The 25,879-nt window shown below is 38.7% G+C and overlaps 1 protein-coding gene across 4 annotated transcripts in view; it reads left to right on the forward strand.

Moving 5' to 3' along the window:
- The window catches only part of RGS7 (regulator of G-protein signaling 7), a 264,344-nt gene that overhangs the window by 151,630 nt on the left and 86,835 nt on the right, over positions 1-25,879 (forward strand). For 3 of the 4 annotated variants that reach the window (XM_009329150.1, XM_009329151.1, XM_009329152.1), the window contains exons 3-4: positions 698-748; positions 24,429-24,535. In XM_009329150.1, the coding sequence (XP_009327425.1) occupies positions 698-748; positions 24,429-24,535 (158 nt within the window). The remainder of the gene's footprint in view (positions 1-697; positions 749-24,428; positions 24,536-25,879) is intronic. The other variant, XM_009329153.1, reaches the window with a different exon arrangement.

The following is a 25,879-nucleotide window of genomic DNA, read 5'->3' on the forward strand; positions in this document are numbered from 1 at the left end:
ACCAGGGGAAAAATGAATTCTGTCAAGAGCTTAGCCACGAGGTGGAGTTTGAAACATTGGTAGTACACGTTTATGTAATTGAATATGCTTTTACTGGTAGCCAGCGGAATGGGTTGAAAGTCACTACAGCAGAAGTGATAGTTAAAGATAAAAAAATCAGAAGGCAAAGTTGAACACAAGCTGCAGCTCCTAAGAGGAGCTCATAACACCATGTATCAGTCCCAAGGAGGTTTTTAAGCCTCCAGCATGGCCTGCAGCATATACTCTATATTTTGCATAAACACAATGTGTGTTGCATTTACATTTTCTAGGCTTCATCTGTAAATTAATTTGGAAGGTGGGGAAAACTTAGTATTAACTTAATAAAGTGTTTGTTTTTCTATGTAAATTTTGCAGTAATGTAATTTTTGAAATGCAGGCTATTATCGTACCTTTAATGCACTTCTATTACATTTTATGAGTCTTGGCCTAAAGAAAGAAGTGAGTGGTATGTTTCATTGCTAAAAGAAAACTAAAAAAAGATAAACTGAAAAAAGAGAAACTAAAAAAAAATAGAATGGTCTAGTTTTTTCTAGACAAACTGAGCAAAAACTGTAGATCTCTTTTACATGGTAGAACAATATTAATTGGCCTAGGGAACTGAATAATAGGAAGAGAAAACTTACTAATCTAAAAATGCCTGTTGTTTTGTTCCTAGGTTCAGACATTGTTCAATGGTTAACGAAGAATTTATCTATAGAAGACCCAGGTAATTTCTCTTTTTTTCATGTCTGAAAATGCTAGTTTGTCTTTTTAAATTATTGGACCTAACTTTGTCTTCTGTTGCAGTGGGGGTGGCCAGGCAGCATTTGTCCAGTATAATTTCAATAGCGAAACAGACAGCATCAAACCTTAGAAACCTTTGCTAAGAATCTGAGGATTTTGGTTCTCCATTTTCTCCATTTTATGGAGCATGTACCAGGAAACAAGATGATGGCCAAGAATGAAAATGATAGCTGCTTTAATTAGTAGAAAATGAGTTTAAGTTCTACTCCATGAGGAATTTTTGGTGTCATGCTAAATAGTTCGTTAAACACGTGCTGTTTTCTTAACAGAATTTTTCAATATATAAAAATTAAATAGAATTAATAAAGTACGCTCTTGTACTGTTACTGAGAGCTGCATTTCTATTCTTAAGTTTGGACACTTTTATAGCATCTTAAATGGAAAGTGAACTGTAAATAAAATCAGTGTGGTGAGGAAGAACAGTTCATTGCTCCATCAGCTGGGTTGGAACGTAGAAGTAAAGTTTTGGTTCCAAGCTCTGCCACAGGTTTCTTGTGCGGCCAGCAGCAAATGCAGTTTGGTGTGTATCTGATATTTATTTCCCTGATTTACAGGAATCTTGCTACATGATCTGAAATTTTCCAGAAAGCAATGATTTCTAGTAGAAAATGTTGAATGGCAGAAATAAAATATTCTGTGGAACTTCGTATTATCTTTTGGTTAGGGGAAAGATAATCTTCCTTCTTTAAAGCATGATCAAAAATACTTATTTTTCCTCTCTCTGTTTCAGACTTTTGGGAATGGATTTATTTTTTTTTAATTTAAAAAATGTGTTTTTCTGTCATATTAGAAATGAAAATATGATCATTGTGGAATTCCAGCAAAAAGTAAAATCACTGTATTTAAAATTGTGACTTGAATAATGAGGAACTATTATAAATACCTAATTCGATATTTGGAAGCAGCCAGTTCACAACTTATCGATATGTTATGTGAAAGAGATCACTAATTGCTTCAAGTTTTATGTATCTTTACACAGAGTGTCATATGTTTGCTTCCTGAAGATAAAGTGGAGGTTGCAAGAAACCTATGTGTGATATTGTATTTCTCAGTTGTCAGCTACAAAACACTCACCTATCTATATTTATCAGAGTTTGAAAGATTGCCATTCTATGTTTATTTGATACGGAAGCTTAAATTTTATTTGTCAAACCAGAATTGCAATACTGGGATAGGCTGTCATTCAGATTATCTGGTTGTTGCGAAATTTGGAATAGAAGAAACCTTAAACTAAATGGAAAACATGGTTCCCTATGTTGATATCCAATTAAAATTAAACAAACACACAAACTACTAACATATGTAACCAGAACACCACAGTAATTTAATTTAAGATGGGTTTTATCCTCTCAGATTGCATGGGTGGAAAAAACTACCCACAATGACAAAAATGTCTTATGCATGTCAGTCCTAGTCCAAAGTCAACTGTCTGGAGCTGGCTGGATGCAAATCTTCAGAAAGCAGATCGCCCTAAATGCTGCCTTTGGGTAGTGCTCAGAATTGCCAGATAGCAGTGAACCTGACGATGGTGAGCAAGAGCTATTCACATGACAAAACTTCTGAAAAGACTCTGTTTTGTAAAATCTTTTAAGTGTGTGACTTTTTGTTCTAGTTCTTGACAAGACAGTCTAGAACTTCTTGTGGAAAAGCCCTAAATTTCTGTGAACTGTTGTCACCATAATTTGGGTTTCCAATATCTTCTGTCCACTTTTCACCAGTGTGTCAGGGTTTTACTATGTCTGTCTTTTAAAACTCCCCCATAGGGTCCTGTTATAAAGCTTTTGTGAAGCTATGCAATTTTGTGATGCAGAAATAAATAATGCCTGGGTTTGCACTGAAAGTTATCATCTCCGTCTAATTCTGATATCAGCAACATACCTGTGAGAGCAACATAAAGTAGACCTTGGTTCACAAATTTTAAGAGTATATTCTACTCTGTTCAGAAAAATTTAAGGACTATTTGCACACCTCATCTTCCAGTGCTGTGAACTACTCGTGCGAGCAAGGCATGCAAATTGTGATTTAAGGGGAAGGAGAGAGATTAACAGAATCATAGAACAGCCCAGGTTAGAAGGAACCTCGAAAGATCATCTGGTCCAACCTTTCATGGGAAAGGGAGCCTAGATGAGATTATCTAGCACCCTTTCCAGTTGCATCTTGAACACCTCAAGTGATGCGGACTCCACCACGTCCCTGTGGAGATTGTTCCAGTGATTGATTGTTGTCACTGTAAAAAATTTCTTTCTTGTATCAAGATGAAACCTCTCCCTGTGCAACTGCTGCCCGTTGCCCCTTGTCCTCTCCATGTGACTCCTTGTGAAGAGAGCCTCTGTCCTCTTTGTAGCTGCCCTTTAAGTACTGGAAAAATGATGAGGCCCCCCCGAGACTTCTGTTTTCCAGGGTGAAAACACCTAACTCCTTCAATGTACTTGTTCTTTAGTAAAATAAAGAACTAGTAAGAAGGAAGTGGCACTACTGTACATTAAAAAAAAAACCAACCAAAGTCACATTTTGTAGTGCAATTTTTTTCCTTTGTTTCACATAGGGAATACAACTCCAATACCATTTAAGTGGGAATGAAGAAGGCTGCTTTATGGCTAGTGGGAGAACAAAAGGCGGGAGAAGGTCTGGCAGCAACATCTGCTTCCACTGCATTAATAAGTGCAAAGCTATTATTGGGAAACAGCAATTTCTAGTAAAAAATAGTTGCAAGTATAAATTGCCAGTCAAAAAAAACCCTGCACATTTTTCATAAATGGAAAATCATTTTCTGTGGAAGATTTGAAAGATTTTGGCTTGCTGCAGTAAATCTCCATCAAGAAAATAAACTGGAGATGATGGGTGGATTCTGCTAAATTGTACCAGATTTGAAATTATTTCAGTGGAACAGAGTAGAACTTGTGCCCAGAATAGCTGTGCGCAATGTACAGTTGCTGTTACATTGTTTGCTTTTCAATATGTACTTAAAAAATGTTTGTGTTTCAGCCTACAACTCATCTGTAAAATTTTAAGGAACAGAAATTATCTAAGTTATTTTTAATGTGGAAGTTTAATTCAGTCATAAAAATAAGCCTGATCTCAACCCGAAAAGAAGCAATTAACTGAGTTTACAGAATTGTAAGGGCTTGTGGTTTGGCACTTAGACATGTGTTTGTTGAATTGACCATTACAGGGTAAGTGCTGACTCTTCACTGATGGTGCCAATTACTCTTAATGCGGAAAATCTACTCTGTTTTTCTACATTGTGTTTTTCTTTTTTTTAAGTGATAATTAGCGCCATGAAATGTACCAGACTGACCACACTAGAGACTGAAGTCCTTTTAATCCTTAGGGGAAAAAATAGAACAAAAAGGGTAGATGAGCTGATTTAAAGGTGTCAGCTGAAATTGCCAAGAGACTAATTCTGTACTTGGTTCTTGCATTGATTTCTTTGACGCCCTTTGGGCAGACACTTGATTTCTCTATTCCCTAGCATTCCGACATACTAAAGGTAAATCATGCTGTTGTCTCTTTAAGGAGAAAAAACAGTGTCAGTTTTCACGTATTTTCATAATGAAATGTGTGTCATTCACAAACACGCATTTCATCCTTAAGTCAGCCCATGAAGAATTTCTATCTAGGTGGCCCAGAAAGAGCCTTTAAGAGTTGATAATATGGATAGCCATCATCCCCTTGTTCCTTCACAGTACCTTTACTCCTGAGTGTTGCTTATTTAATTTACTCATATCTGCAAAGCCAATTGAGTTTGGCTGAAGGCACTTCATTATTGGACGGTTACTCCAGCAGAGCCACAGTACTGCAGCCAGCTCCAGAATGCGCAGCCTTTGCATTCAGATTGCCTTGGTCCCGCTCATTCTGGCGGTCTGTTGGAGGAGTTTGCTACTGCTCTTGGACATCAAGAATTACACTAAAGTCAAATATATATGACTAAATCAAACTTTGTAAGTTATAAAACAAGACTGTACCTTGAAATAGACACCCTCCTGTGATTTTTCAACTTCAGTTCTTGCCATTAATAGTCTTTTCACTTAACTGATGTAGCTAATTTATAACTAGATGCCCACCAGCAGCCATGTAAACTGTGCACTGATCCAGCGCAGTAAAAAGGGAGGACTCAGTAGCACAACATCCATTTGTGTTTCTTCCACCTTTCCCTCCTTTGCTTTGTACTAAAACCTCTCTGTAGCAGCTGCGGTATTAATAATGACCTTGATAATACACAGTACTTGCTCTAAAAACTTAGAGGAAAAATATTAGGGTTTTTATTTGAGTTTATGAAAGCGTACTTGAAAAATTGGTCTGCTCTAAGTTATTTCTGCCCCTTTCCCCATGCATATGCAGTAAGGTAGCAGCAAAGAGCAGGAGCCAGACGAGATGTTCTAAATGACTGCCGTTTGGGAGACAGTGCCAGACAGCTGCAAGTGAAGGGGAGGTTCTTCCAGAGTTTGCTAATGGAGAAAAGAGCCTCTTATGAAAAGGAAGAAAGAAGGGAATGGAAAGGTCATGCTTATGTTTGCAGTCTTTGCATTAATCAAAACTTGTGGAAATACAGCAAGAGTAGAATGCATCCCATTTATCAGCTTCACTAAAAAAAAAATGCTGATAAAAGTAATTTACACTGCCTGCACACATACCATAACCCTCATACGAGGAACCCAGGAACACCGAGACACTCATTTTTTCATATGTCTAACAGAAACTTGGGCACATTTTGTTCAATAAGGCAAACCTCATGAACCTTCATCAAGTCTAGTGTAAATAACATTCTAACTTCCTTCTACTGGGTGAATTTGATCTGAGCTTGTCAGGTCCTGTAATATTTAAGTGGGATAATGACTTTAATTTCAGATGAACAGAAATTAAAACTCAAATCCTGCTTGGGAATAGAAAATGTCAAAATTTACAGACACTTCTTTAGTACCAATAGTATTAATGTTGTGATACTCAGGCAAAATAAAAAAGTATGGGTCAGTTTTCCTTTAGTTATGTGTGGCATGGGTGGCACGTACTTGTGTGTGGCAACCAGGGGCTTCTAGCCACTGCTGCGGTTTCAGGACTGCAGTGGTAAATGTTCATGTGCAGAGGTTATTTTGTTTGCCCAAAGCCTTTAGATAGATTTTGGAAATGGTGGACAGAGGTGCATTGCCTGTAATTCAATTGTGACAGGATAAATCAGATTTAATGGATTTCATGTTTTTCCACTGAAGCTTTTTCCAGTTTGGTATAATCTGTTACCCTGTGTAGACTGCACGTGTTAGGAGTGTCTCCCAAGAGCACAGAGAGCAGCAGAGCCAGCCTGGAGTGAGCTTTCACTCTACATATGTGCTGGTACTGTTTGAGCAGCCTCATTTCCATGTAGTCATTCTTGAAGGTGATGAACATGTTCCTAGGTTGGCCAGTTTATTTTCCTGCTTGCAGATAGGTGGTAGGCTACATAAGTACTCACTTCCAATTTCCTTTCAAGGAGCAGTAATTTCTTCTGATATGTTTAGTAGTGTGGCAGCTGGTTAAAAATGAACAGTTTTTTACACTTGCAGGGAAGAAATGGAGTTTGTGGCTGGTAGAGACACAAAGAGTTCATGGTATCGGCGACAAACCACTTCCTTTACATAGGCAGATAGGGCAAACTATCACAACCTGTTTCATCATGCTAAGCATATCTAAATAAAATTCCTCCTCTTTGGTTGCCCTAAGGTGGCATTATTTTACAAGATACTATATAAAATAGTTTGTTTTTTCATCCTAGTAATTAATACACCATGCTTGTATATAGCAGGATTTATGTATAATACGACATCATAAACTCTGAAAATCCCTTTAGAAACCACTTAATAAACAGTGAAAGATATTATCTTAAGATGTTTATCAATATAATAGGTTATATTAGCCAGGTAAAAAATAGGTCTAGTCTAGACACCTAATCCTATTTATCATTAAAGTAATTTTATAAACTTTTGAATTACCTATAAAATATTAATGAATTGTATCTGTTTAATTTGTAAATGAATGTCCATATTGGAGTAATGGGTAAAGATCACAAGTATGGAATTTGCTTCCTTCTAATAAAATGACATTACTGCTATTGGTATGACAAAATATACATGTTCTGTAACATTGTTCCTGTGACCAACCTGTTTGCTATTGTCAATAGCATACTAATTCAAAATAGATCTCTTTTGGTTCTAATTAGGCTTTGAGCAACCTGATCTAGTGGAAGGTATCCCTGCCCACAGCAGGGGGGTTGGAACTAGATGATCTTTAAGGTCCCTTCCAACCCAAACCATTCTATGATTCGACTATAACTTGTGTGTCATACACATTTCCTATATAAAGCAGAACTCTACTGATGTTTTGTTTGCTTACTTCTAGTTAAAAACAAACCTTCAACTGAGTTTCTAAATTTTTTTCTTAATACTAGCCCTGATTCCATGGTAATGTCTTCAAAGCTATTTATTTTTAATAAGAAATAATTCATGCCTTTAATATTAAAGTCTCCAAATTCTACTCAGAATTATTTTCAGTGGTAAGTATAATACCTTCACATGACATCCACTCCTTCGTCCTTTGTTTTAATCATTAAAGGTGAAATTCCAACCCCACGGAAGGCTGGAGGTTTTCTCATCAACTCCAAAAGAAACAAGATTTAACCAGATGCCTTTCAAAATAGGATTAGGTGTAACATGGCCTTTACGCTATATCTCAGGCTAAAGTCCAAAAGTTAGTTTATAATAAGTGTCTGATACCCAGTTAGATTTTGAAAACTGAAACAAACCAGCAATTGGCATTTTCTTTAGAATTCAGTAGGTAGTATGGGCTTTATTTCACTGAGGTCTTTGAGAGTCTTATTGAGCGAAGAGTAAGAAAGAAGTACTGAATAGAATACAAAATACCAATTAGAAAAATAAGTCTGAAGAAGCCTACTCAGATAAAAAGTTAATGCTAAAACTATTACCAGATCCAGATAATAGAAGCTGAAAAATCGGTAAGCAGTAATTTCAAGTAATTTCATTGGAAAGAAATTCAGATGCTCTGTTGCAACAATTGAAGGAATATATTTCATCCTTTCTGTCACAGAACAAATTAGGCTATAAGAAATCTAAATTACACAATTGAAATCTTTAGCCATGAAGTTACCTCGAAGTACACAGCTTCATCATAAAGGTATGTATAAGATGAGCTATTCAAAACTGATACTGGCTTCTCCCCGGTGATGTATAAAGTCTGGAAAGCTTTATAATCAGTTTTTAGAATCAAATCCCAAATCGGGCAATTTTTGTTCCTTAGTTTTCATTAAAAATTCTCCACATTGTTCTTCTAAGGAACTGATGTTCCTAAACTGGGTATCTCCTTCCGGGTGTTGTACCAATCTTTCCTTGATGCCATCGCTCAGAATGTGTGTCGTGGTTTAACCTCAGTCGGCGACTGAGCACCACGCAGCTGCTCGCTCAGTCCCCGCCCCCCAGTGGGATGGGGGAGAGAATCGAAAGAGCACAAGTGAGAAAAACTCGTGGGTTGAGATAAAAACAGTTTAATAATTGAAATAAAATAATAATAATGTAATAATAATAATAATAGTAATAATGTACAAAGCAAGTGATGCACAGTGCAATTGCTCACCACCCGCTGACCGATGCCCAGCCAGTCCCCGAGCAGCGGCCCCCCCGGCCAGCTTTCCCCCAGTTTATGTACTGAGCATGATGTCATACGGTATGGAATGTACCTTTGGCCAGTTTGGGTCAGCTGTCCTGGCTGTGCCCCCTCCCAGCTCCTTGTGCACCTCCAGCCTTCTCAGTTGGTAAAGCATGGGAGCCTGACAAGTCCTTGGCTAGTGTAAGCATTCCCTAGCAACGACTAAAACATCGGTGCGTTATCAACTTTGTTCTCATCCTAAATCCAAACCACAGCACTGTACCAGCTACTAGGAAGAAAATTAACTCTATCCCTGCCGAAACCAGGACAATGTGGAACCAATATCTCAGCGTAAGGCAAATGTATGTAAGGCCCATATTAACTTCCTACTGATGCATCAGATTTTCAAAATAACTGGCTTCGGATACCAAATCCTGCTGATTCAAAAATATTATCTGTTCCCCATCTTGTCTGCTTGCATTGTAACTCTCCATGCTAGCAGCTGCCACTTTTTGATTATTCAGCATGGTCAGAGACTATTAGGTTACCGTCTTTGTTAATAACAATAAAACATATATTTATTGACTTAGCTAAGGACAAAAGTACAACTGAAGAATCGTAGAAAAGGTATGCTCTTTTAGGGAGAACTCTGCTAACTTTTAGAAATAAAACTCATTAATTAATTGCATAAATGAAATTATAATGACCTTCCTAATAAAATATTTGATCTCATTTTTACTAAAGTCACTAGGAATTGTTGTGCTTTTCTTACTGTTTGACAGCCTCTTTCTGAACCTTTGGGATCGTACCAAGTTTTGGAGGTTTGAGAGGAAGAACATTTACTAATTCCCAATTCATACTGGCATAATTAATTAAAAGCAGCTAAATAATTGTCTAGAGACTTCATTAGCTTTCTGCTTCCTTGTTTCCCAGAGAACTGTGTTATATAGTAATGGAAAGTGCAAGTAGGTGGAAGCGAGATTTTAAATCTGGACAAGTTAATTGAATGAAAGTAGTTGAAATCCTATTTCATCTTGCCAACAGCTGCTGCAGCTATTTATAGTCAAGTAAACAGAAATGTTTTGATATTTACATGTTGTATGTAGTATTTAATGACTGGAAGGTTAATGTAAGGCCTTTTCTTGATTTTGTTACTAATTGTCCTTAAGAGGGTTTTCAGTTTTCCCATAGCACATGTAGAGAAATACTGCTGTCCACACAGGAGCATAGTGACTATTCAAGAGTAATTGAACTGCTGGGTGCTCTAGTTTACTATGCAAAGGACATTGCCTGCCATTTTGTCTTGGACAGATTAATATTTCCTAGGTGCTCTCTCATTTTTCAATATTCCCTTCCCTCTTTTTCTTCCTTTTTCCCTCCCCTCCCCTCCCCTCTCCCTTTTTTACCTCCATGGTTCATTCCCCAATTTTACTGCATAGAATATCCTCTGGTCCTCATTTGCTTACAGCTGCTGGTTGGCTCTAAATCATATGTTCTTCTCCATTCAGATGTTCTCCCTTTAATGTTTCTCCTGTCTTCTAATTTCACTGGTTGCATTCAGTCACCTACTCAAATTTCACAAATTTTCGGGGTTTTCACTGTTTGTGTGGCAGGGTGGGTGACACAAGCCATGCTGCAAGACCTCATTTGGCTTCAGAACACTTGGATCCACAAACTATAAACTACCTAGTGACAATATAATCTAATTCTTATATGTGCTAAAAAATTACTGTTCTCACTAAAGTTGAACCTCAAATTCATTAAAAAAAATATCCAAACCATAAAAACTCTATTCACCTCAGTTAGGCATGCAGAAATTATAACAAGTAATTTACACTTGCTCTTGAAAGTTGGCTTCTTAATTAATGTCTACTTTAAGGTAATACTTTAGATAAACTGGAAAACTTAACCTTTTAATAGCTTTTAGCGTATTAGAAAGGTTACAAAGAACTATAAATGTGGAATATTTGCATCTGGAAATTGTGGAATTATTTACATCTTCAAATATAATCACTAGCGTGAAATAAAGCAAAAAGGTAATAAGCAACTACTATATCATAGTAACTGTGGGATAAATAAAGTTTAAATGTTTTGGTTAAGGTCTTTCAGAGGAATAATAAATGGTTGATTTTTTTTCTTTATAACATAAGTGAAAACTGTTATTTCTTAAGGTGGCTTCATATATTTGTCACCTATCTTGAGGATATTTTCAAGTAGGCTGGTTTGAGGAAGTTAGGGATGGGGATTTACAGTTTCACAGCTAAACCTGACGTGAATTTTAGTAATAGTGACCGCAACTATAACTGCATAATAAAATTAAATGTACAGACAACTCTCTAGAGAGTTTCAACTGTAAATTCCCAGGGGTTTAAAGTTCACGTTAATGAACTTTTGCAAATATATGCTCTGAACTATCTGAAGCAGATGAAAACTTATGTCTACAAGAAATAGATCAGAAGTAATTCATCTATCCACAATAACTTTTACCATAGTAATGATGGTTGACTGAGAATAAATTAGAAGTGAAAAGGTGTATTTAAGTTTCTGCATGGTACATTTAGAAGATATTCCGACATGCCAAAACTATGTCCAGAAAGAGCAATTAACCAATAAATACACTGCAATTTCAAATTTAATATTAAAAGAGACTCAGCACACCAAGGGCAGTTAAACATAATAGTGGTTAGTTGTTTGGGTTTTTTTTCAATTAGCAAGCAAAAAATCTTCTGTACAGCAAGAAAAAACGTAGGTAGCAATGAAAATTAGTTTATATCCAATGCATGCTCCAAAATACTAGAAATTAAGTGCATTTTGTACAACGTCAGTAAGAACGTAAGACAGACAAAGCTGCAGTCAGACCATCTGGACCGTAAGTTGTTTCTGGCAGTGGTCAGTCACAAATGCTTAGGAAGAGACTTGCACCATAGGAGAAAGGTGGTGTAGTGGTCCCTTGCTTTGCCTGTCCAGCTCCCGACAATCTGAACCTTAGGGAATCCCCTGACCTGCAGGTGTTTCCAGTTTCTTGTTTAATACTTCCCAGATGACCTTTCTTCCATTGCTTTTACAACACCCCATGACAATAAGTAACACAGGTTGATCAGCTATTATAGATGTATTTTTTTGTTTTGAAGGGTCTGATAATCACATGGGTTGACTCCAAGTTCTTGGGTTCTGAAAAGTAGCAAATTATTATTCCTTATTCATTCACCTTCTCTTGTCTAGTCATGGTTTTATAGACTGCTATAATGGCTGTCCTCCGTGGTCCGCTTTCTCATTTGTGATATCTCTTGTTGTATGGAAGCCTTCATAGATCTCTTACAATCCTTATCCTCCTTCTTCCTGTGTTTTTTAAATATATATCTAGTTTGAGCTGAAATGACCAGAACTCTGCTCGGAATTTATGATGTGGGTGTGCTGTGCTGTATACTACCAATGTCTTCTGGTGTGTTTTCTATTTCTTTCCTAATAATTCGTTATGTTCTGTTTGAGATTTGAGAAGACATTTTCACAGAATCATTTATAGTGACTCTAGTTTTTCTCGAGCAGCAGCAGGTAACTTGCAGCCACTTCCTGGGCATGTGAACTTGGGGAGGGAGGGTTTGTATTTCAAATGTTTAGCATTTATCCAAATTCAGTTCCATCTGCTGTTGTATTGTCTAGTGAATCAGTACCCTGAAGTCCTTCTACATCTCCTCACAACTCACTTTTTACTTACCTCGGTAATGATATACTTTCAGCAAATTTTGCTATATCATCAGTCACACCCTTCTGTAGATAATTTAGGATGATACTGAACAGTTCAGGATCTACTAAACACAGCTACAGTGGTTACCCCCCTTCAGTGCTCTACTGTGCCTGACCTTTATTCCCATCTTTCTACCTATTGCTTTTCCCATTACTTTCTATCCCAGATCCTCTTAACTAGTTTATAAAACATTTGGGGGAATCATGCCAAGATCCCCCTGGAAATCCAAAATAATATGTTAACCAGATTTTCATGACCTTATATGTTCACTAATTCCACATAGGAACACTCACAGAGTTGTGAGACATTGCATCCACCAACAAAAGTAGTGCTGAGTCTTTTCTTTTCTGTCGCATTTATCTTTATTTTTACTCATTCTACCCTTTATTATAGTTCCTATCATGTTGTCTGTTGTATTCATCATGGGCATTTGTTGTATTAATCTCTTTTCCCCAGATTTCCCCTGGATGTCTTTCTAAAACTGAGGACGCATTTTCCAGCTTTTTTTCCTTTAGTACTGAGGGTGATTTAAATGATAAATTGCACACTACGGCTAACAGTTCAGCAATTTAATATTTGACTTCCTTAAAACACAGAGTGACCTTTATGTTGAGCCAGCTATATGCTTTTGTTCATTTTATCAATTTATTTTAAAGTCTTTGATAGTTTTTGCTGCTGTTGTCATCAGTGCTATCTCTTCCTTCTACATTTAGATTCTGCCACTAGAGAAGAAATAGGTCATTCACTGAGACCTCTTCTCTTTTTGTGGGGAAAAAAAGGCCCTTATGAAAGGGTTTTCATTGAGCTATTTTTGCTAGTTAGTGTCTGTCAGTATTTCTGTATTTTTAATAGCAGAGTTTATCTGGCTGAACTGACAGTTCTCTACAATTATCTGTGTAAATCCTGTGCAACGGGGAGAAGGGAGCACTGGGGGGAGGGGGGGGTTATGACAATAGGAACATGTGATGGTGTAAAATGGAGTTTTGCAACATCTGGAAAGTTTACTCTCTCATCCTTCATTTTGATGTGGACAGTGAAATATATTTTACTTGCCAGTCAAATAAATGAATTATAAATAATGGAGGAAGAGAACTCTCTAAAAGTCATCCTGTTTGTAATAACTGCCTTGGTTTTTTTGTATATATGCATCCCAGATAACTGTATCTGATCACATGGGGAATCGCATTCCTATGTTATTCTCTGGAAAGCTACCTCCACACTCTTTGTTCTTACCTTGCCTGAACTTTGATGGTATTTTTCCCTGATATGTGTCTCAATCATACCAATTTACTTATAAAGCGTTTAACTCCTGCAGGACTTTAAAAGCACAGCATTCTTCCCATTGAAAGAAATACGTTATTTTCAGCATTTTATGCTCTCAGTTTGCTAGAGGTATGAAAATTGTTATAAAGAGGATTGTATTCTTCTTTACTGTATTGAGTGCAGTGAAAGAGGCAGTTATTTTTCTAGCTGCTGCTGCTGCTGCATGTTCTTTGTATTATCTGAACTGCCTGGTCATAAGTGGGTGTTCTGTGATTATGACAGCAATGCGTAACAATGATACAAAATTAATGGTTGATGTAGTAGCAATTGATATCAAAAAAGACTTAGAGACTAAAATTGTCATGATTCATCTTAACCAGCAGTAATCATAGCAAGAGTTTAGTGCTACCTATTGCTTACCCTCACCTAGCTTCAGAAACTCCGCATTAGCTGACTTCCCTCTGATTCAGCAATACTATCTTCTGTAGTTCCTTCGGGAACAAATATTTTGTGCACTGGAAAAGCCTGTGCCCACTCTTGCTATTTGCTGGCCACAAATCCAAGCGATGCATCAACCACACCAGTTATTCACATGCCCTGGATCTGCCAAGCCTTAAACACGGGTCTCCACCATTGAAACCCCACCCCAGACATATACCTGGCTGTGGCAGTGCCTATTGATCATATGCTTGGAGTGTGCTGGTGTAACTGCTCCTGTGCCTGCGATGTCCGAACACAGCTGACTGAGAGGGGAGTTGGCAGGCGGCTAGCTGTGCCTTGCCTTAAGTGTGACAAAGAAAGGGAGAAGCAGTGACGCTGTACTGCGGCCAGGGAAGGGTGCCGTCGTACAGGGCACCATGCCTGAGGGAACCATGATGTAAAATACATTTCCTGGCTGACGCTCACTTGCACAAATTCTTGGGTGTCATGTGCCGTGGAGTATGTATCACATAGTTCCCCTCTGCACGTTTGCAGCCAAACAATTTGATCACACATCTGCAGACCCAGCCACTGGAGGAGAAGAAAGTAGGAAGATCTGGTGTACTAGTGGCAACTGGCAAGCAGTATATAAGAAAACCTGAAATAATAGCATAATAATTCTACTACTGAGTAGAAGTAGTCTATGTCCAATATTTTGGATCTTCTACGGATGCTTGAAATTGTGGAACAAGATTTCATCTGAGAGGATTTTCAAAAGTACAGTATTTGCAGTAATGGGGTTTTTTTGTAAATATTTTCTTATTTTGTCTTTAGCAGGTTGGCTCAGAAGGGTGCACATATGACACTATTATATATTAGCACAGAGTTTCATACTGGAGGGGGGAATGAGTGAAGTGTTAGGAAATATCTTATGAAGACAAGTTCAGACTGTCATTAGGGAAAACAACACACAGGTTTTGATTTTCTGTATTTTGCCCTGAAGAAGCATGGGAATCAAAGCTCAAACTAAAAAGTTGCAGTTTCAGGGAAGTGCCAGTGGGAAAAACAGGAAACCCGTACTTCAAAGGAGTCTGGATATCATCCTTCTGTCATTTCAATTTAAAGAGACAAGATATATCAGTAATAAAATAGCAAATAGTCTGTGATGTCTGCAAAATTGAAAATAGAAAAATTCAAGAGTAGTAATAGTGAAATTAGAAGAACTGTTTTATAAATGCTGACTTGGGTTGGTAGGTACAGAGTTAAATTCCACCATTGGAAGGCCTGATTGCTGGTGTGATATTGGTAAGTACTTTAAAAAATTGAGGAGAGAGATGACAGGGAAAGTAAAGGCAATTTTAAACACATTCAGGCCACTTTTCATCACCGTGTGCTGAATGAACTGGTTATCTAGTGACCAAATTGTGCCGTGTTCTGTTTTCCCTGGTAGTTAAGTCTACCCACTGCTTGCAGATTGGATGGATTTCTTCCACCCTCTGTAGCTGCATGATTCCAGTATGCCAAACAAACACACCAAACGAATATTTGAGAGGTGAAGTTATAGCACTGCTCAATGCCAGCACCTCACTCCCCATTTGTCTGCCTCATGAAACCTCAAGTTCAAACTCCCGCCCCCCTTTTTTTTTTTGTGTCAACAGGAAAGCTATGGTGCTCACCTCAGGTCATTACATTTTGAGGTCTCAGGGGTCTGCCTTTCAAGATACAATTTTATTAAGAGAATAAAAGCCAAGCTTTAGTAGGAGGTAGTGTGTGAATCCGATGAAATCCAACAGGAAACAACCACATAAAAAATTTAACAGACAATACTTTAAAAGTTTTTAAGAGGAGGGTTTGTGTATTGATAGCAGTGAGATGCAACTTCTCTTTCAAGGACTAACTTCTTTTTTTCTCCCATTTGGTAACTCCTTTCTTTCTTCCCTTTTTTTTTCTTTTTTTCTTTTTTTTTTCTTTTTTTTCTTCTCCTGTGAGTGAAGAAAGGTCTTTTGCTTTGGTTTTTTTTCTTTCAAGAAACTCTAGGTCAGCTTCCCCTTTCATTCAGTCTTTCATGGTGGCATGACTTCTGTTGATCTTGCCTGGATAAAATCTTTCCAGGGTTATGTCAGACATTTAGGTCAGTCCCAATTCACCCACATCCTGTGAGCATGTAAGGCAAGACCGGTAGTGTGTCCCCGGCTTGCTGGATGTTTTTGTGAACAAAGTAGTCGATGTTTCAGGTATGCATCATTGTCTCTGGACTTGAGGTATGTGTGTAAGTGACACCCTGTGTTATAGATCAGCTCAGACTGTAAGGGTGGACATTACCATTCCTTGGGCAGATTGAGTATTCATGGCACATCTCTGATAGGTTTTCCCCCTTACCTGCTGAGCAATGTTCCTACTGATGCCTCTGGCCTGCTGATGGCATCAGCAGCCACTGTCTAGCACACAGCAAAAGCAAAATCCTACCTATTTAGGTAAGCTGCTATGGTGGCAGATAACTTGGTTTGTGATGGTTATCTTGGAATCAAGCATGAATCTCATTTTAACTGTGTTTGGGTAAATAATGCCTCTTCCTTCACTGACTCTTTTGCCCTCCCTGAAATGACTCTTACTGAGTGCTGCTCCCTTCGCAATATCGATCCTTCAGATGGGACAAAAGAGAGAGGCTTATAGTGACGTGGGTGTTCAAGAACTTTTCTAGATGTTTTATTTTCCCCTCTTTAAATGCCACAGTCAGGCCCAGAGAGTGAGTCTCTCCTACGCTTTGTGTGAGCGTGAGAAGCAAGTTGTATTTTATTACTTTAAGTTAAAGTTAATCCTTTGCAGCTTGTGTTCACACTGGCAAAGAAATGACAGCAGGAGTGAGGTGAGAGTAAGTGATAATGTCTTGGCATTCGACACTTAAAACGAATGTGTGCTCGTGAAGTTCTGACTCATTAATTCTTTTTCCAGGCAGGCGTGTGGCTTAGCAATGCACTTCAGTACTGATGGATTTTAGATCAGACAAATAACCCAGAATAACAACACTTTGTTGTTTGATGGAAAGGGAGGTTTTCATTTGTTTGACATTTTTGTATCAAAAAGTATATGAAAAACTTGCACGTTTGGGTTTTCACTGTCACTTACATCATATAACAATCTTAAAGACACAAAATGCTCCAAGCCACGTTCCTTGTAGGAAATCTTTCTCCAGGACTGAGCTGCACGAAAGAACATAAAACAGACTCTGAAAAATGCCATTTTAAAGTGGAGCAGAATTGGAAAACACCCTGTTTTCCTTTACTCAGTCCCTCAGCGATTACTGCAAGCCACTTTAGTTGTTGTGAGACTGTAACTATAATGGTATGATACTATAAAGTGTTTAATGGACTTCAGAGTAAACATAAAAATAGAGACCACATCACGTGAAGACCTGAGATGCATAAGGAAAAGGAAATCCACACTAATCACTGAAAACGTATCCTTTAAGGGCTTTCAAAACACAGAAACATGTTTATTCCAAAGAAAAATGAGGAACATGCATCCTTTTTAATCCCCTCCTGTGGAAACAAATTGTTCCATATGACCATATGGATACTGATATGACCATACCCTGCAATTTAAGGTGAATGAACTATCATCAGTCCATACAATAGTTATTGCAGTAACAAGAAAACTGCACTATGTTTAAAAAGAAAATAGAATGAAAACTCAACAACCAGGGTATATTTTTCATTCTTTAGATTTTGTCAGGTTTGCATTGTCCCAAAGCGTTGAAAATGTCTGACTCTCTTGTATAACAAAGTATATTAAAAGTGACTAGCATTTAATCCATCAGGATCACTCTCCTTGTAATGGCACAGCAGATGGCTGGGCAATATTACTTCTCACAAAAATGATTGCTAATCAATCTATGTACATGTGTTGTTCACTTTACCTGCTCAGCTGAATAAAGTTCAACAGCAGAGTGAACCATGGAATTTTAAGCTTTTTCTGAGCTTTTAGCCCAGCGATAGCATATACATTAAGAATCAAAATTACACCCACAGCAACATTTTGAATTTATATAAAATATTTCCTATCCTGTTGAAATGCAACAGGCTCATAAAGACGTATTTCTGTCTTTCACCTGAGGCGTTTCTTTTCCATTAGCTGTTATAACTTGCAACACTGTCCTCTTTTAGCTATGAAAAATTAAAACAGTGGTTTGGGTAAATTTGTTTCTTGAATATGCTGTTCCACTTTTCAGCAGTACCACTGCTAGGAAGTATACCTGGAACCTCGGTTCAGATAATTGATGTCTCCAAAACAAGCAGTCAAGAACAGAGGAAGCTGAAGGCTACTTTGTTCTGCCAGTTACACCTCCATGAGCTTTGCCTCCCTCAGATTTTTTGTGTGATGTCTCTGGCTGCAGTTTTTATTCATTGTATAGTAGTTGACTGCAATTTGAATTATGCCTTCTCAGTGAGGCTATCTGGGTGTAATGGAGAATGTAGTTTACATTGCTTATTCTTACACACTGTGGCTGAAGATTGGGAAATAGTAGTTGAGTAGATATCACATTTCTGTGTGCGTCTGTGTACACTTGCCATTTAAAAAAAGCTATTTTCTAGCTTTTAGTCTATGTTCCTCCAATTTTTTGAATTTGTATTCTGAATACGTGTAAACATTACTCTTTCTACCCGGGAAGCTTTATATTTAAAAGCATTTCTTCAGGCTTCTTTTTTCTTCTCAACTGATGCACTTCATAGACGTTTTTCATGTTCCTAATCTCCATCTGCCATTCTTCCAGATGAAACGTGCTTCTTCAAGTGAAAATCCCCTAACTTCTCATGCAGGAATAGCTGGGGGATGCAGAAGCTGTCTGAATTGAAATTCTAGGCATTTAGGCATGTAGGACTAGTCTAGTGCTGTCTGCATTTTCCTTTTCAAGCTCATGGTTTTGTTTCCTAAATCCTACTGTTCTACTTCATTGGTTTCTTACAGTATTTATTTTTCAGTGTGATTTTAGCAAATTGAGATGTATATCAAAGTGTTGCCTTTGTTGTGTCTGTAATGCACTGGACAACTTCTTGCTTGGAGATTAGAAACCTCCTAAGAGCTGAGTTTTCTTTCTGTGCAGAAGTTCTGCTGCTGTGCAGAGCAGCAGCATTAGTCCCCTACCAGTCTGGTGTGAGGCAGGGTTACAATTTTGTGGATGTTGTTCACCTGTTTGAGCCATATTTGATTTATAGGTTATTCAATCTCTGTGCAAAGATTATTGATAATGCTTTGGTTATGCAGTTGCCCCATTGTCAGATGATACCAATGGAGAAGATTTTAGACTTTCAAGTGAATGTCTTTATTCTTATACCATGCGTGATTTTTTTCCTTTTTTTTTTCTTTTAATAAAGCAGATACGGCTCTGTCGTGGTTTAACCTCAGTCAGCAACCAAGCACCACGCAGCCGCTCGCTCCCCCCCCCCCCCTCCCGATGGGATGGGGGAGAGAATTGGAAAAGCACAAGTGAGAAAAACTCGTGGGTTGAGATAAAAACAGTTTAATAATTGAAATAAAATTATACTGATAATAATATGATAATAATAATAATACACAAAGCAAGTGATGCACAGTACAATTGCCCACCACCCGCCGACCGATGCCCAGCCAGTCCCCGAGCAGCGGCCCCCCCGGCCAGCTTTCCCCAGTTTATGTACTGAGCATGACGTCACATGGTATGGAATGTCCCTTTGGCCAGTTTGGGTCAGCTGCCCTGGAGCTTCTTGTGCATCTGCAGCCGTCCAACTCCAGACAGCACAGAAAACTAGAAAGTCCTTGGCTAGTGTAAGGACTTAGAGCATGGAAAACTAGAAAGTCCTTGGCTAGTGTAAGCATTACCTAGCAACAACTAAAACATCGGTGCCTTATCAATTTTGTTCTCATCCTAAACCCAAACCACAGCACTGTACCAGCTACTAGGAAGGAAATTAACTCTATCCCTGCTGAAACCAGGACAGGCTCACATTCCAAGTGTGAGCTACAGTAGATCTTAGGTTGATATTAAAAAGGTATATTTGTGCATTTATATTTATGCAATGCTGGAATAAGTTGCTGGATTAATAGCCATAAAAAATGAAAATTAATTGTCTATTAGCTGAAGGAAACAAGAAGAGATGTGACAAGTTTATATGTCCTTATTAACTCTTAATGGCTAAAGGGACAGAAAGATACCTTAACATTGAGTTAGTATAGATTCATCCTAGCTGAATGAGATTGCCTGAGGTGAGAATAAAACCGCCTTAAGCCTCCATACATAACTGAAGAAGAGATATAGGCTCCTATTGGGAACGATTCAGATCTTAAATAACCTTAATTGGCTTCTGGAGAAGGCCAGGTTGCTCTTGCCATTTTTTGCATAGAGGACTAGTAGTGACTATATAGTTGCGTATATGACTCATTGCTCAGTGAGAGAAATATAAGCTCTTACTCCTACTGTAACCAACCTTCCCAGGATTATAGGCTGCTCTGGCAGGAGCTTTCAAATAATTTCTTCTCCAATTGTCTCCATCCCTTTTTTCTGCTCCTTGTTCCACTTCTGCTTCATCCACCTAGAGTCACAGAGTTGTAATAAAATTCAGGTCAAGAGGGACCTCAGGAAGACTCTAGTCCAACCCATTTCTCAAAGCAGGGTCAACTGTAAGGTCAAACACATTGTCCAGGACTTTATCGGTTCAAGGTCTTGAAACCCTCCAAGGATGCAGACTGCATAGCCTCTCTGGGCAGCCTCTTCTGCTGCTTGGCTAAAGTCAGAACCATCCCTGGTTTAGTTTAGTACCATTGCCTCTTTTTTTTTTTTTTTTTTTAATTGCCATGCAACTAAGCAAAGATCTTGGCTCCCTCATTTGGTAGTCTCCTTTTGCGCTGTCGTGGTTTAACCCCAGTTGGCAACTAAGCACCACGCAGCCGCTCGCTCATCCCCCCCCCCGTGGGATGGGGAAGAGAATCGGAAGGGTAAAAGTGAGAAAACTCGTGGGTTGAGATAAAAACAGTTTAATAGGTAGAGCAACAGTCGCGCACGCAAGCAAAGCAAAACAAAGGAATTAATTCACTACTTCCCATGGGCAGGCAGGTGTTCAGCCATCTCCAGGAAAGCAGGGCTCCCTCACGCGTAACGGTTACTTGGGAAGACAAACGCCACCACTCCAAATGTCCCCCCCTTCCTTCTTCTTTTCCCAGCTTTTTATACTGAGCATGATGTCCCATGGTATGGAATATCCCGTTGGCCAGTTTGGGTCAGCTGTCCTGGCTGTGTCCCCTCCCAGCTTCTTGTGCCCCTCCAGCCTTCTCAGTCGGTAGAGCATGGGAAGTTGGAAAGTCCTTGACTAGTATAAACACTACCTAGCAACAACTAAAAACATCGATGTGTTATCAACATTGTTCTCACCCTAAATCCAAACCACAGCACTGTACCAGCTACTAGGAAGGAAATTAACTCTATCCCTGCTGAAACCAGGACATATGCATTGGAAGGGTGCTGCTAGACACCCCCAAAACCTTCTCTCTTTCAGTCTGAGCAAGGCCAGCTCCCCCAGCCTCTCCTTACAGGGCACATTCTCCAGCCCCAACCATCTTGGTGACCCTCCACTGGACTCACTCAAGTTTGTTGATGTCTTTCTTGTATTGGAGTGGACATATTATTCCCAACTGGATATAGTTGTCCAGGTGTGGTCTAAAGATTGCTGGGTAAAGGGGAATAATGTGAGCTCCTTGTGCTCTTGAAAAATATTACAATTCAGAATCCAGGAAGAACATGAAAAAAATCTGGAGCCTATTTACTTTCTGCTAAATCTGAAGAGAATGTGTTCTCATCTGTGTCAGAGCTCCCTAGCAAGCCTTGTCACCCTTATCTAAGAAATCCTTTCTCTGAAAAATGTCAGCACATTTCTTCCTTTGTTTTTCTCTCATTCCACGAAGATACATAATTCCTGCAAAAATAAAGTTTTTGGAATTGGCCGTGTGTGAAGAACAAAGAAAAGCTTAATAAAATTAAAAGGTAGACAAAGTGAACCAAAATGAAAAGAACCTCAGCAAATGACGCACTACAGACAGCGTTGACTCAAAATTTCTGATCCAAAGGATAATAGAATTAGTGGCTTGAAAGAAATGAATAACAACAATATATGGACTTACATTAATTAGGATAAAGTTCAGATGGGGATTTGCAGACATCTCAAGCACAAGGAGCAAAGCAACTACCTTCTTTCTGTTAGAGAGATTTCTTGTAGGCTTGCGACTGGGAGAAGGTTTGTTAACAGGATTGTGGCATTTTATAGCAGGCCAGAGAGCTCACTGCCGGAGCGGGTGTGTTGGATTTTCTTAGATAATGGCTCTGCTGGATGAGCAGGAACCAGTTTGCCAAACACAGAGATCACAAGGATTATTGGGTATCAAATAAATCCTGGTAGGGTTATGTGCTCTCAGTTAAGTACTGTCCGGATCCCCTTTCTTGCTCCTTTCACATGCTTGCTGGCTTTGAGTTAGCTTAAAAATGTCCCATTTCACCTCCTCTATCTCCTATACCAGTGAATGTCTCCAGGTGAGTAAAAGGGTGAAAGAGGGAGTTTTCTGGGATGCTGATGAAGTATGGGTAAATAAATAAGCCTGTGTTTCCTTTTCACATCCAAAGTAATAATGGGTGAAGCATAAGTGAATCCCTGTTTCTGTGTTTGTTAGCAAGAACACAGGTATTAGGACTTGCATTTCTTTCTGCATGATGATGCTGTGACTGCTGGTCAGATGCCACAGTGATGGTTTAAAGAGGCAGGACAAGACAGATCCGTGCTGCAACATTTATGCTTGCCATTGCTGAAAGCCAAATTACAAACAGTAGGAACAAATGAGCTCCTTTTAGAGGATGAATATGAATCTGTGTATGTTGTGGTGGTGTAACGTGTTTTCCATAGTGCAAATATTCATCCTTACTGATTCTGCATACTTTCTGGATTCATGCTGAATTCATATTTTAGATAAAAGATCCCTCATTTTTTAGGCAGATCTCGCTGTTTCTGTCTTTCTTCTCTTTGTCTTTTTCTTCCTCCCCTTTCCTACCTTTCCCTTACTCCTTAGGTGTCCAATATGGCCTTTTTATTGATCGTTTTCCTTTTCACATCCCTGATGTTGTCCTGCAGCAGTGTTGTCCTCTCTAGCACCAGCTCCTGTAACTGGTGGCTTTGTCATATAGCTCAGAAACCCTTATGTTCCTTTCCAGGGTTCATCTTTTAAAATTAGGATGCCTCAGTGGTTGTGGACTGATATTAGCAGGTTATGCTAGGAAATTTTTAATTTTACAACAGAAATTGCTGTGCAGCTATTTTAGGGATATGTACCTGTGTTGTTACAAGGTTGGTAAAGAAATATGGTAAAGAGATAGTAGGACTTAAAAACTGCAACAAGAGCATGACTCTAACTAATGCTGTTCTCTTCCTACAACACTGTGTTCTTGTTAGGCAAATAATGACAATACTGAGTAAGAGACTTCAGGGACTGATACTGGACAGTGATTCACTGAAAATACAGGAGCACATATAATCCTGACTGTTACATATTATAGTTTTGTTCATTAAAGTGAATTGAATTCATCCTCTGTGTGACCAGTTCTGGACTCCTCACTACAAGAGAGACATGCACACACTGGAGAGAGTCCAACAGAGGGCCGTGAAGATGATTAAAGGCCTGGAGCACCTCTCCTATGAGAAAAGCTGCTGTTCAGTCTGGAGAAGGCTCAGGTGGAAGCTCATCTATGTGTATAAATACCTGGTGGGAGGGTGTAAAGAAGACGGAGCCAGGCTCTTTCCAGTGGTGCCCAGTGACAGGACCAGAGTCAATGGGCACAAACTGAAACACAGTAGGTTCCCTCTGAACATTGGGAAACACTTTTTTACTGTGAGGGTGACCAAGCACTGGCACAGGTTGCCCAGAGAGATTGTGGTCCCTCCTTGGAGATATTCAAAAGCCATGGTCCTGGGCAACTGGCTCTAGGTGTCCCTGCTTGAGCATGGGGGTTGGATCAGATGACCTCCAGAGGTCCCTCAACCATTCTGTGATTCTGTGATCCTTTGTTATTTTCCCAGTAATGAGAAACTTTTAAGGAAAACTATCCTTTACTGTAGTTCTGATAAAGCTAGTGAGGAAGATATCAGGCAATTGTAATCACCTATTTTAACCATGTAATCTGAAACTGTTCTGAAGAGGAAAAGCACGATGCAACATCAGGGTAAAAATGATAGCTGTTTTCAGCTTCAAAACAAGTAAGTGAACATTGTGGTAGGTACCTGCTAATGCTGATGTGAGTAGTGGAACTGCAGCTACAAATGGGACATCTAATAGCCATTTATTAAGGAGAGTAAAGGGTTTTTTTTGGTTGTATCATTACATTACATAGAAAAAGACAGCTCTTTCATGATGGCAGGACCTTGACTGAGAGTCAAGTGGTTATCTGCAGGAGGTAAGATGAATCTGGACAAGAAAACTAAACTGCTGAAAAGAAATTATTTAATTTTTTAAGTATATCTCTCTTTTCTTCAAACAGTGGAAGCTCTGCATTTGGGAACACTGATGGCAGCACATGGCTATTTCTTTCCAATCTCAGACCATGTTCTAACACTAAAGGATGATGGCACCTTTTATCGATTCCAGGTAAGTTTTTTCAATATGTACTTGACTTGCGCAAATGGACGCTCATATTAAAGGCCTTACACAAAGGTTCATAGCAAAAGCAAGTGATGCACAGTGCAGTTGCTTACCACCCGCTGACCGATGCCCAGCCAGTCCCTGAGTAGCGGCCCACCCGGCCAGCTTTCCCCCAACTGATGTACTGAGCATGACGTCACATGGTATGGAATATCCCTGTGGCCCGTTTGGGTCAGCTGTCCTGGCTGTGCCCCCTCCCAGCTCCTTCTCAGTCGGTAAAGCATGGGAGGCTGACAAGTCCTTGACTAGTGTAAGCATTCCCTAGCAACAACTAACACATCGGTGTGTTATCAACATTATTCTCATCCTAAATCCAAACCACAGCACTGTACCAGCTACTAGGAAGGAAATTAACTCTATCCCTGCCAAAACCAGGACACAGTCCCATTGCATATAACAAACATGCAGATGCTTCAGAACAAGCTGGAAGGGTGTATATGTATGTATATGTATACCTATACCTACACGTATATTATTCAGATACGTACATAGTTGTATTTTATTATATTAGATTTCAAACTAAGGGCTTGGGGAGCAGGAGTGTTGCTTTTCTAATAATGAATAGCAGGCTAGAAGTTTGCAGAGCAATACCACCTATGACTTGAAAGAAATATGATTGCACAGTGTCTGATTATGTATTCTAGAGAAGGAGTTAACTTTGCTTGCCATGTGCCACCTTTGACAATGGTGGTTGTGTTCTGTATTGCTCTTCCTATTAGGTGGTCTTCCTGGTAGGTATCACCAACAGCTGCTCCAAGATCTTCTCTAGATATTTGTTGCTTTGAAATTATATGATGCTTATCACTATGAAATTGATGATATGAATACCATAATTTATTAATCCTGCTCTGTTAGTTCCAACTGTGTTAAATACTTACAGAAAAATAATATCTGGTAGAACAAAATCTATTGTCTTCAAGATACTTAAGTCTAAGTTTTGTCTTAAACGTTGTTTAAACAAGAAGCCATCGAGAATAAAATAAAGCTGAGATTGTGGTCTTTAAAATGTAGAAGAAAACTGTGATACATTGGAGACCAATCATAGTCTCAAACTTTGTATTAGATTAATTGCTGTACAATACTTCCATCAATATTTTAGCTTGAGTTCTATAGACCCATATAAGAGAAGAGAAAAGTTCATATTATTTGGTCTAAAACAAAATCTTGGAGTGAATATAGTTAAATATGTACAGCACAGTCTGGCAAAAAAGAGAATGATAATTGCATACATGCATACAATATTATCGTATTTTCATATGTAGATCCTGTGGGTCATACAGTGCAAAAACC

The sequence above is a fragment of the Pygoscelis adeliae genome, unplaced genomic scaffold, assembly GCF_000699105.1.
Source record: "Pygoscelis adeliae isolate BGI_AS28 unplaced genomic scaffold, ASM69910v1 Scaffold77, whole genome shotgun sequence".
Taxonomy (NCBI): Eukaryota; Metazoa; Chordata; class Aves; order Sphenisciformes; family Spheniscidae; genus Pygoscelis; species Pygoscelis adeliae.